Source organism: Bolinopsis microptera, chromosome 6 (genome assembly GCF_026151205.1).
Source record: "Bolinopsis microptera isolate Bmic1 chromosome 6, MBARI_Bmic_1.0, whole genome shotgun sequence".
In the NCBI taxonomy this organism is placed as follows: domain Eukaryota; kingdom Metazoa; phylum Ctenophora; class Tentaculata; order Lobata; family Bolinopsidae; genus Bolinopsis; species Bolinopsis microptera.
This window is the reverse complement of record NC_087077.1, coordinates 5,327,866-5,341,237: the sequence shown is the minus strand read 5'-3', so window position 1 is coordinate 5,341,237 and position 13,372 is coordinate 5,327,866. Positions and strand designations below refer to the sequence as shown.

At 37.0% G+C, this 13,372-nt stretch overlaps 2 protein-coding genes across 2 annotated transcripts in view; one reads left to right on the top strand and one right to left on the bottom strand.

Moving 5' to 3' along the window:
* Positions 1-13,372, bottom strand: part of LOC134816708 (serine/threonine-protein kinase Tao-like) — a 585,630-nt gene that overhangs the window by 23,522 nt on the left and 548,736 nt on the right. The gene's annotated exons all lie outside the window — the stretch shown is intronic.
* The window catches only part of LOC134816699 (glycine dehydrogenase (decarboxylating), mitochondrial-like), a 28,837-nt gene continuing 17,818 nt past the window's right edge, over positions 2,354-13,372 (top strand). Inside the window, exons 1-10 of the mRNA XM_063825658.1 lie at positions 2,354-2,836; positions 3,006-3,170; positions 4,219-4,324; positions 4,478-4,609; positions 4,811-4,985; positions 5,287-5,405; positions 7,128-7,233; positions 8,807-8,955; positions 9,208-9,285; positions 11,405-11,529. Of these exons, the coding sequence (XP_063681728.1) occupies positions 2,409-2,836; positions 3,006-3,170; positions 4,219-4,324; positions 4,478-4,609; positions 4,811-4,985; positions 5,287-5,405; positions 7,128-7,233; positions 8,807-8,955; positions 9,208-9,285; positions 11,405-11,529 (1,583 nt within the window). The 5' untranslated portion in view covers positions 2,354-2,408. The remainder of the gene's footprint in view (positions 2,837-3,005; positions 3,171-4,218; positions 4,325-4,477; positions 4,610-4,810; positions 4,986-5,286; positions 5,406-7,127; positions 7,234-8,806; positions 8,956-9,207; positions 9,286-11,404; positions 11,530-13,372) is intronic.

Sequence of the window (13,372 nt, the reverse complement as noted above, 5' to 3'; positions counted from 1 at the left end):
ACCTTTTTCGACTCCACGGAGTCCCTGATGGACTTTTGTTTACTTTTGTTAATAATTTGACCGCAACCTTTCTTTCTCGAAACACAAATCCTACTGTACTTCATTACAGTATTAAGATAATATAAAGCAAATCATGTGAATATATGACTACGAAATAGATCTATAGATTTGTCCATAATATTTAATACCGTATTGATGGTTTTGAATTTTGTATATTGAATTTTAATGTGAAGCGTTTACTCTTCCCCCTCGGCAATTAATTAGAAAGTTAGATTAATGACAATAATTGCCAAATGACGTAGTAGATATAAATGTTCAATGTTGTAGAGTGATTTCAAGAGTAGTGGTCCACAGGGGTCCGAAAAAGCCGTACAGGCACTTGGGTCCTTATCCTTGTCACTAGTCCCAATTGGATTCACTTTACACAAAACATGAACGTTTACAATTTAGACGTACACATTGGCACGATATTTATTAGAAAGCAAACAGTATAAAATAATACGTGCGTGCGCGGCTTGAGCCGCGCCGCATAACAATTTATGCGTTTAGGGGCTGGAGTACGCGTGTTTACAGATTAATGAATTGTTGCATTGTAAATATTTAAAGTTGACGATATATTATGATTAGATTTAATAGTAAATTTTTCAAAGCTGGCTTTGGACTTAGGTAAAATTATAACTTATTTATTTTAAAGAAAAAACCACGGATAGTTTTAAATTTACATAGTCGTATAACTATAATCAAGTTAATCCTGTTTTCAAGAATGCGCGGCTTTGGCGGCCAGTTATTGACTTGAACATAAAATTGGATTTTAAATAGAAATGTGAATGTATTAAAATTTAAAACTTTCAAAACGGAGGCTTATAAATATTATTATATTATGATTGTAAAATAAAGGATAAAATTTTAAATTTGTTTCACTAAAAAAAATTTGTTTCACTACTTTGGCAAGAAAGTCTACAAAACCTACTACTTATGGAAGGATGGTCTGATATTCCAAGAGTCTCCTGCAACCCCCTTCCCATCCCCTTTGGAGTGAGCCGCGAAGTGGAAGTATTGGTTATGAGTCTCATGTACAAGAACAATCTACTGAACTCGTTTCTCTTCAGAGTTGACAGAGCAGCGGCCTCTCCGCTGTGCATCTGTGGCTCGGATGAGCAAACAGCACTGCACCTACTATCAAGTTGTGAGCTTGTGGACACAAATCTACAATGTCAAGCGGAACGAATCATCACCCTGTGCAACAGCGGTAGGCCCATAGTCGATCTAGCAACTGAGCAGGGCTCCATCATACTGAACTGTTCAAGGGACGATATATTTATAAGTGTGTGTGTTAAAATTGTAGAAAGCGAGGGGTTAAATCTTAAGCGGAAGATAAATCTTTCGAAAAGATAAGGCTTTATTATACCATTTAATTTTGCTAATTTTGCTACTATTATGATAAAGTATTAAATAACAAGCATATTGAAGTGTAGTATAGTGTAATTGGACTATGTTTATTTGAAAACAATCACCTTTAAACTAAATATTGTTGTAATAACAAGGGAATGAGTTTTTCTATTTGAGCTGTTCAGTTCACAGGAAAGCAGATATGGACTGCTTTAGAACTTTTATTTTGGATAACGTTTGTTTCAGTAACCATTAAGAACCAGTGGCCTTTTGTAACTGCATCTTCAACCTCAGTTTCATTTTGAAACGTCAAGAGACTGGTAAAGTCAAATATTTTGTTACATAAACATTTTTATCAATTTTTGAAGGGTAGTAATTGTTTAGATCATAATTTTTATACGAAACTATTAATGTTTTTTAATAGCTATTAACAGGGTAAAATTTGTTAGGTGTGTTTCTATAATTTTCTCTATTGGAAATTAAAGTTTTTGATCTCTACTATTTATTGTTATTAAAATGCTCATTGTAGCCAGTTATTTTTAAATGATTTTCATCATCAAATATAATGGAGTAGATCATATGTTTTGTAAAATGTTTTTTGAAAAAATTGTTGGTAGCAATGAATTGTGCTCTGCCAATTGCAACACTTAAAATTTGATTGTGCTCTGCCAATTGCACCACTTGATTTAATTGAATGTATATATACTGTATCTGACATGTGTAATGAGGAGGTAGGTGAGTACCTAAAATTGTCAACATCTGGCTTATGTAGTGAACAGTCAAACGTTATTAAATTTTTAACTTTAGGTGACCCTGGTTTATATATCCTTATTTATTTCTCTTTGTATATTGGAACCATTTATATATTATGTCATTTAAGGAATGTAGAATATCATTAACTGCCATGACATGCAATGTGATATCATCATGTCATTATTGTAATATAATTTATTATTATCATTAGTTAATTAATAGTTAATTACAATATAAACTAACATTGATTCCCAAAGGCCTAGGTCATGTTAAGGCTCACTCTAAAGCGCTTGCCATCCTGGAATCTCAATGTGGTACAGACATGTCAAAAATCCTCTTCCTGGCCATCTACAAAATTAACAAGTTCCCTTAGTTCTGGAAAAAGGGATACCCTACCTGTTATTGAAGACTTTTCTCGTCGACACATTGGTCCAAATAAAGCTGAAGTAGAAGAAATGCTCAAGTACATTGGAGTCGAAAGTTTGGATGAGCTAACAAGAAAAACTGTGCCTGAAGATATTCTTGATGAAAGAGACCTCAATGTATCTGAGCCAATGAGTGAGCTGGAATTAGCAAGACGTGTCAACAAGATTGCTGCTAAGAACAAAGTCTTTAGGAACTACATAGGAATGGGATATTATGACTCCAAAGTTCCTCCACCCATTGTGAGGAACATCCTCGAAAATCCTGGCTGGTAAGAGTACCTTGCAGGCTTTATTGAACTTGTGTGTATGCTTGTGTCAGGGCCCTTTTATATCATAATTTAGTATATTACATTTTACCTTGTGATTAATTATCGCTCGCATAGGAAATACTATGTATATTGTATTTGTTAAATATTCTGATTTTATACTCATTTTTAGGTACACGAGCTATACACCTTACCAAGCTGAAATTGCACAAGGTCGGATGGAGAGTCTCATAAATTTCCAAACCATGGTGTCTGATATGACCGGTCTTCCAATTGCAAATGCTAGTTTACTGGATGAAGCAACAGCTGCTGCCGAAGCAATGGCACTGTGTTACAGGTTAAATTGAATACTTAAAAAAAAAAACCTTTTTTTTTTGTTTATAACGGGAAGTTGGTCGTTTAGCTCCGGACAGTCTATGCAACGTCTATGCAACGTCCGTGCAACAACAAAAGAACCGTCTATGCAACGTCTATGCAACGTCCCTGCACAATGAACACTCTATGCACACTCCCTGCACGGTCAGTCTATGCAACGTCTATGCAACGTCTATGCAACGTCTATGCAACGTCCCTGCACAGTACCATATGAACACCGGCTACTAGCCGGCTACTAGCCGGCTACTAGCCGGCTAGTAGCCACTTTTGTAATAACAGCTCCTCAACTTCACATTAACAACCGGCTACTAACCGGCACTTGAAAAGTGGTCACTAGCCGGCTACTAACCGGCTACTAGCCGGCTAGTGACCACAAAGTGGCTACTAACCGGCTACTAAGCGGTCACTAGCCGGCTATTAGCCGAGCTCTAAAGCGGCTAGTGACCGCTTTCTAAGTGCCGGCTAGTAGCCGGTTTGGAACCGGCTACTAGTAGGTCTGCTTTAGAGCTCGGCTAATAGCCGGCTAGTGACCGCTTAGTAGCCGGTTAGTAGCCACTTTGTGGTCACTAGCCGGCTAGTAGCCGGTTAGTAGCCGGCTAGTGACCACTTTTCAAGTGCCGGTTAGTAGCCGGTAGGTAATGTGAAGTTGAGGAGCTGTTATTACAAAAGTGGCTACTAGCCGGCTAGTAGCCGGCTAGTAGCCGGTGTTCATATGGTACTGTGCAGGGACGTTGCATAGACGTTGCATAGACGTTGCATAGACTGACCGTGCAGGGAGTGTGCATAGAGTGTTCATTGTGCAGGGACGTTGCATAGACGTTGCATAGACGGTTCTTTTGTTGTTGCATGGACGTTGCATAGACGTTGCATAGACTGTCCGGAGCTAAACGACCAAGTTGCCTTTATAACTTTTATGGCTTATTTGGAAATTGGAACTGCAGTTAATTATTATGATTACTCGTATTTGCTAATTATTTTTGTACAAAATATAATATGAAAAATCACTTCAGGAATATGAAGAAGAAAAAAGTAGTTCCAAAATTTTTCGTTGATAGAGCCGTCTTTCCTCAGAGTCTTGCTGTAATTCTAACCAGAGCAAAATACCTTGGAGTAAAGGTAATGACAGACCTTGATTTATGTTTTAAATACAGCTCTAAAGTTGCTGAATTTATCTATTTGTGATACAGTCTACTTGCTTAGTTTTGCATAATTTTAACACAGATAATGGGATAAACCATTCTACTTCCACATCACACATGACTTTCTCAGGTGATAGTAGGTGACTACAAGACGTTCGATTACGCTACCAAGGGACTTTGTGGAGTGTTGTTTCAGTACCCCAACTCTGATGGAAAAGTTATCGATTACACTGAGTATATCCAAGCTGCCCAAGAAAACAAGGTCATTAAGTTTCGGCTGTTTGACAGTTGAGATGATAAGTGTATGTTTTGTCTGCCCGTATTATTGTATTCCCTGTATTGATATAGAAGTTATATTATCATATTATTACAAAATCATGACAAATATTTAATGGCCCATCATAACATATTTTTGATAATTTGAATGTGATTCAAACAGTAATCTTATACCCCTATTGTTCAGGCGTTGGCAGCTTGCGCAACTGATCTGCTAGCCCTGACAATGATCAAACCTCCGGGAGAGTACGGCTTTGACATAGCTTTTGGTAGCGCTCAGAGGTTTGGTGTGCCTCTGGGGTATGGTGGTCCTCATGCTGCATTCTTTAGCGTCAAGAAGAATCTCCAGAGATCCATACCAGGTACATTATCATTACTGTCAATACTCATCCTTCAGTTTCATTTAGTTTTAAAATATTATATAGTATTATCACAACTACACGAAGGTACACTTCTTAAGGATGATACAGAATGAACATATTATGTAATGTAGTCAGAGGAGTCCTAATCCTCGCTTTCTAAAATGTCTATCCATTTTACGATCAAGCTGTGTTTTTCTAAACACAAATTGAATATCTAAACAAGATTTTGCTTACAATAGGACACTTAGCTTAAATTACAACTTAAATTACAATCTATTTCTCACCACTATAATTGTACCAGGTCGTATAATTGGAGTAACGAAGGATGCGGAGGATGGTCTAGCTTACAGACTAACTCTACAAACAAGGGAACAGCACATCAAGAGGAACAAGGCTACCAGCAACATCTGTACTTCACAGGTATTATTACACTGACTTACCTGTACTTCTCAGGTATTATTACACTTTTACCATCTGATGCTTCGGCATTAAAGTAAAGAATTAAATAGACAACGATCACACCTTCAGTAATCACACTAGAATCTTCCCCGAATGTTAAATGTGCATGTTAAGATTCAGAGACGATGGTTTTTGGCACAGATAATACGCTTGTTGATGAGAGATGTCAGTTTAACGACAATTTAGTAGTCACCCCAGAATGTTCCCCGAATTTTGAATATAACGGCAATTTATTTTACCTGATAAAAATAAACTCAGTTGTGTACTGTGTTACTGTATGCTGTAAATAGAACAATTAAGTTGTAAACTTCAAACAAACATCAATGTTTGTGTAGACGAGTACTTGTTAACAATAATACAGGGTAAATTTGAAATGAAATGAAGCATTTTTATCCCGCTTATATCAACAATCAAAATTAAAATTAAAATTGCCGATGTCAAAGTGGCTGGCCTTGCGATATAATATAAAAACTAGATACTTTACAATAATGTGTATCAAATGTTTTTATTAATGTTTTTATCTCCCACTCTGTAAAATATATTATAGTGAAGGGGAAAGTTTAATGTCGTCTGGCTAACGGAAAGTTAACTGCACTCTATACTACTAATCCCAATATATGTGTGGGTATGTACATCTGTGTGTAATTTCCAAACGGCCTAATCAAGAAAACAGTTAGAGTTATGGGACTGGTTTTTTCGGTATAGTTTCGACAAAACTTTGACAAAGCCGATAAGCAATTATTTTAAATTTGGCCGGTGGTAAGTGGTCTAGTTGATGGATTTGTACCCCAAATGCGATACTAAAGTGTTTCAATTTTTCTCCCCATTTATAGCTCCCATAATTACAGCTTTGGTGCATAATTAGGTTTCGACTAAGCGAGTTCATACTTTTGCACCGTTTTAACTTTTGCACTGTTTGTACTTTTGCAATTCAACTGCTATAGTGAAGTCTCGGCCGTAGGCACGGGTTACACTAGTATAATATAATATTATGATCGACCCAATCATTTACCGAAACCTCAACTTGTCCTTTCATTTGTTAATGTATTCAGTATTATCAAACGGGAAAAGCGACCGACCGATTTCATTCTCAGTATAATTTTGCGTTTGGGTACAGTAACAGTAATTTAAATTGATATAATTTCCTTTTGCCTGAAAAAAGGAGACACTGGACACTGTACACTCTTATCTACCCAATTTTGGGTTTTGTTAAAAAATATAATATCATAAAATTTACATAATTTAGTCGATTTAATTAATTTTGTAACAAGTTACAAACTTAGGCACGTACTTGGTCTCGTACACGACAATTAAGACATAGTCACACACGAACTTACATATAATATATTCTTAAGAACGCTAGGCTGTATGATTTAATTATATCTGTGTCCAGTGTAGAAATTCAGTGTACGTGACCACCTTGTGCGTGTACACTGTACAGTGTGCGTGACCGGAGTCCGGGCATTGTATACTGATCACGTACAGTTAATAAACACATGCGGAAATTTGCCAGCTTTAGCTGTAATACATCGACGAAATGGTCTGGATTCCAGACTGATGCTGGACTGGGGGGGGGGGGGGGGGGGGGGGGATTATTCCAATGAGCTCAGTGTCTAAACCATCAACTTAATTAATACAAGAAATCAAGATGATTCCCTGTGTTTGAACACTGCCCTTCCTCAGGCTTTGTTAGCGAACATGGCTGCTATGTACGCAGTATACCACGGCGCGGAGGGGCTCTATTCTATTGCTGAGAAAGTGCACTATTCAACTTGTATCGTCGCAGAGGGTACGTATCTTGTTATTCGTATTTTCTAGCTTCCGCTCAAAATGAACTATGAACTCGAGAATCTGCTTCCACTATTTTATTTTTCACTTTTTCCCCGAATATTGCAATTTCTGAGTTTAAATCTCACAGAATATTTTAACATTAACACTTTAACAGTCTTCAAAACAAACAATTTTTTGATAGCATCATTAGGAGATTTAGAAAGATTTGTTTAAAATGAACCCATATCGTCTTCGTACTGCATTAACCGTTGATGCTTTTATTGTCTCCTGCCTTCTTATCATCTGGATAACGGTCTGAATATGAGGTGAAGCCTGGCACTACCATACTTATAACCAGGTTATCCGATAACCTGGTTATCAGCATGGTAGTGCCAGGCTTCTGGGCTTCACCTCATATTCACTCCAACTTCTCAACCATCTCCTCAACCTTATTTTCTCTTTGCTTACCAAGTGTAGTAAACTCAGCAGACAGTAAAGTGGGTCTCCTCTTTGACGCTACACTTCGCAAAAGGTTCGCAGCTCCTTATTGTATTATTATTCTCTCCAAAATTCTCGTATTCTCGCTCGGTTTTAACTCTGACCATCTTCAACACCAGCTATCTGAAACCCTTGCTTGCCTCCATCTGCTGCTGTCTGCAGATGCTGGGTGCAAGGGACCCGGAAATAGCATGTTATAGAGCGGTGATGGCTCCCAGAGTGGTTGCTACACAGTGGGTGATAGATAGAAGGGTTGAGAGCCGAGAGGGTCATCATTGTAGAAATTCCTATCAAAGAAAGACTATCACTAAGGATGTTGTGAGAACTGGCCCCATATTGTGCCACTCTGGCGTGCGAATCTGCTCTGGATATTGTCATGTTGACGAGTGATAGCCAGTTCTCGGTGATTCCCTTGATTGTTCACACCCTAGGGTTTGATAATTTAGATTGGACATTGAACTGAGAGGAAATTCAAAACTTTCTGGATGAGGGATAAAGCGATAGAAAGAATACATTATTATTATTAGCAATACATTTACTTTACTAGTCAATAACGATCATGTTAAATCACGTACTTGATAGAGGCTCCATGAGACTATCAAGACAATACTTTCTCAAGGACTCTCAATATTCAAACTTTAGATGTATTCTACTCTAACTTATTCATTAATATTATTCCATTTGTGTTCTCTTCATAGTATGTACATTCTGATCCAAATATTAAAATACAACTACACTCAGAACAGTCTTCCGCCGCCTACTGCTCAGTAACGGATGGCGCAATGTACAGTAAATTAGGATCACTTATAATAAAATAGTTAGCGATAGGATATTGGCCTTGACGTCACACCACGTGTCATGACGTCACACCACGTGGTTACTAATATGTCGTGTGGTAGGATATTGAACAAGTCAACTAACGGATGGTTGTAAAACTGCAAAGTACAATTCTACACATCTCATAAATATCACGAATTAAGAAATAGCTTGGGTACAAATTTCCGCCCAATTTACCTCAATTCCTCTATCCCCGCCTTCATTACCTTCATTACCCTCAGTACCCTCATTACCCTCATAACCTTGTAAAACACCAGGAGCAAGAAGAGCAGGGCATCACATCGACGAGGGAGCGTTCTTTGATACTCTCAAAATAACATTCAGAAACGAGCAAGCTTACGATGATGCTTTGTTAAACGCGTCGATAAGACACATCAATATCAGGCAGTACGAGGAACCTAATACGGTGAGTACTTACGAGCCTGTTTAGAGATTTAGGTTATGCATTTCGGTGGAATTTATCTTGGATGTTGATTTTGTTGATCTATTTCATCACTTCTAATTTCGGATACAGTTAAATTTGAAAGAGTAAGGTGTAAAAAATTAAACTTTTGATGAGTTGAGACATCCACAACTACCATATTTACCCTCGAGGAGGATGATAACAAAATAATATCGTCCGGATAATAACAATATACATAATATGATGTGTATTCAGGTGGGTATATCACTAGACGAGACCGTTACTTCAGAAGATCTGGATGATCTCCTCTTTGTACTCGGAGCTCCCTCTGTGGTTAGTTATTTATCTTTTAATTGAGTTAATTACGTTAATTGAGTTATAATTACTTGATCTAGCAGGTGGGACACTATCTTTATTAGAGATTATTGTTGGGTGGGACCGATAGCAACAGTCTGGACTAGTCTGTGAATGAGCAAATCTCATTTCATTTGATATCCGATTATAGATTTCAAGAGTGTTTACAGTTACACATTATAAGGTTATCAATTAAGAGGTGAAGTTTTTTTCAAAAAAATAATAAAAACCTTTTAGACTTACTCTGCGGTTGGTGAAAATTGGGTGAGTGGCCTAATTTATGTGATAAATAGTCATACAAAGACTATTGAGACCATTAGCTGGCTGAAAGTGAAAGGTTGTTCGGTTTTAGTAGTGATAGTGTTACTTATTATCTTTGGTAGTAACTACAGACTACTAGTCCCTACAAGAACAATCCTACTCCTAATCCTACTAGTAGAATCCTACTCCTAATCCTACTAGTAGAATCCTACTCCTAATCCTACTACTAGTAGTAGACTCCTACTCCTAATCCTACTAGTAGAATCCTAATCCTAATCCTACTAGTACAATCCTACTCCTAATATAATCCTACTAGTAGAATCCTAATCCTAATCCTACTAGTAGAATCCAACTCCTAATCCTACTAGTAGAATCCTAATCCTAATCCTACTAGTAGAATCCTAATCCTAATCCTACTAGTAGAATCCTACTCCTTATCCTACTTGTAGAATCCTACTCCTAATCCTACTAGTAAAATCCTACTCCTAATCCTACTAGTAGAATCCTAATCCTAATCCTACTAGTAAAATCCTAATCCTAATCCTACTAGTAGAATCCTACTCCTAATCCTACTAGTAGAATCCTAATCCTAATCCTACTAGTAGAATCCTAATCCTAATCCTACTAGTAGAATCCTAATCCTAATCCTACTAGTAGAATCCTAATCCTAATCCTACTAGTAGAACCCTACTTAATCCTACTAGTAGTAATCTATACTAGTATAATCCTAGTTTAGTTTTCAATAAAAATAAACCATAAAAAGCTGACAAGCACAATCATGAAAGAAAGATCCTATAATATATATTTTGTATTTATTTGATCTTTATGTAGTATAATATGAGACAAGAGGAACGCTATCTTAAGACGCGAGGAGCATTATGACTTCATTAAATCAACAGCGTCTTCAATAAAATGTATTTGATTGTAGTATTAGCTATATAATGTTTGTGATTGTGAAGCTACATTATTTGCAAGCTGTAGACCAGATTTACCGTCGATGAGTGCACTTGTATTATCATCATCAATCTGGAAGGCTGCCAAATATTGTGACGATTGAATTATCGCGTGCTAGAATCGACTAGCACAGAGTGCTACTGCACTGTAATATGGGAGGCCGTTTACTAAATAAGCATTTGTCATATTATCACATTATGAAACCGTAATTATTGTGGCCTTTAAAAGCTAGCTCTTGGTTAGCTCCTCCTGGTCGTATCATCTTACTTGTGGAAATTCGAAGGAAATCAAATTAACAGTGAATAAAGGGATCTTACTTGGTTAGTTGTCACAAGTGTTCTGGAGAAATCCTGAATTCGAAAGAGAAGAATTCGCTAAATTGTTCAGGAATGTTTGTCTGGTGCTAGAGTGTAACCCTGAAGATTACACAAACACTCATTCGTACTCTTACTGGCAAGCATCAATCTTCGCGATACTTCTGCATTCAGCGACCAGCGTGCAAAGTTTCTGCATAAAATCCTTGGTCTTTTATGATACGGCATAATTTGCTCCTTCACAAAATCTAATATCGTTTTTAAGATTAGGACATTTTTTTGCCCTCCACGTCTACACTACATTTTATGAGTCTCGACTTCAAAATATATGGCTGTAATGCGATGGGAGGTTGAAAGAGTTTTTGCCACGTGACACTGTGACAAAGAATACCAATGTTTGGATTAATATCACGTGCCAGTTGTGTGTCATCTCCCATAAACACGGTCAACAAGTGACCTGTTCCTGCTTCCGGTCAATAAAATCAGGTTCATATTGTATTATTCTGAACTATAAAGGCTGCAAATAATAATAACTTATTATACACTCGCTGATACTGATATTCCACCAGGCTAACCTGTGGCAACAGCTGAAACCAAAAGAAGGAGGTATTCTGAGGACACCATTTGAGAGAACCTCCAAGTTCCTGACTCATCCTACATTCACCAACCACCGGAGTGAACATCAGCTTACCAGGTTAGAAATATATTGACAAACAGACACACTGACTAACATTCTGACAAACAAACAGACAAACAGACAAACAGACACACTGACAAACAAACAAACAAACAAACAGACAAACAAACAGACAAACAGACACACTGACAGTAACCAATCAGAGCAAAGAGTACATATTCCTCTTCTTTAATCATCACTCCAGATCCAGAGACAGTTGTTTCTCGTGAGTAGTTCCCTGTACTTGTGTAATGTACTTATTGTACTATACACATACACATTATACATGATACATCTGGTAATTGCTATGAAACACAAAACTGAAGATATGTATCCTGGGAAACTAATTTCGTGGGTATAACTAGGAAGCAATTAGTGTGTTTCACTTACCATGTTTATACATCCTAATTGCGGGTTTATTAGCATGAACTCAGTCAGAAATTGCTGTTTCTGGTTAAGCTTAAAAACTGTAATGTTTGTGATTTGTCGCTCTGCTATTAGCTAAAAGCTATAACATAAAATCCCGCGTAATTTTGGTTTGTTTGTATAAAAAGTATAAAAATCAAGCTATAATCCAATCAATTTTGAGTTGGGATCACCGATCACGTACTCACGATTATTCCATACATGTAATGGTCATGAACAGGGGGACCGAAGGGTGGATCTACTTATAATTTGCATCGGACGTCAGGGTTCACTTTGTCATAATCACAGACTCAAGACTCAGTAGTGGTACTTGGTGAACTGTGAAGAGTGACTCTATCGTTGGTAGAAACATAACCCACCTTGATTAGCACCTTGGTTCTTGTTTTGCCCTTCTTCACTGGCCCAGTGTGTATGTGTGATACTGTGCCTTGTGTGTGTGTGTGATACACATTACACATCAGTTCTAACAATATAAAGTAATGAGGATCGTCTCATGAGGTTTTTTAGTTGTTGCTTTGCTTTGCCTCCCTATAATACATGATGCTTTTTATTTCAGTGACTATAGTGAATGAGATTGTGTTTTATTCTGTAAACCAGTAGATATTGTTGTTCTTAGTTCGTGTACTAGTGTATCAGACTGTGTGTATAAAACTACGCTATGTATGTATATATAATGTATTATGTACTATGTACTGTGTATTTGTATGCAAGATATGATGAGGGTAAATTAACCAGTGATGTACTTGGTTTAATTGTGTGTATTTTCTTACCGTACCTGGAATTAGTGTATCAACAGCTGTTGCTCAGAGTATATAATTATTAGTTATGTTTCGTTAGATTTTGGAAGTTCCTTTTAGTTTCTCGATCCAATCCCACTTCCTTCGAATTTTAGAAGTGACATTTTCTAGTGGATTTATTTACAGGTGTTCACGATACATTAGTACGGTTTCAAACCTGTAGATTAATTTATGAAGGAGCAATCAGCTATATTTTGTATGACGTGTTTATTATAGACATAATATCTCTATCACTTTTGCACTAATTGCTAGGAATAAGTATGATACTGACTTCCCAACTATAGCTGGGTAACTATAGCCGACTGCTCATACACAGCTCATTATCCCATACGCGTACAGTTTCCAGGAACTTACAGACACGATTAGGTGTATATATGCTATTTTTCATGATTCATTTTCCCATATCCAGAAACACGGCATAAAAAAACTTTTATTGGACTGAGAGGAAATTTAGAACTGTCTCATGTCTGGATGTTGGTTAGTTTCAGTTCCTAATATCAGCTGCCCTAAACTAGCGTACAGTCTAGAATCATCATCAATGACTGAGCCAAGATCCTAATCTCATCATGTTACATAGCCGGTTATTGTAAATTTATGATAAATTATTTACCGTGCATCTGTTAATATTTTATATAAAT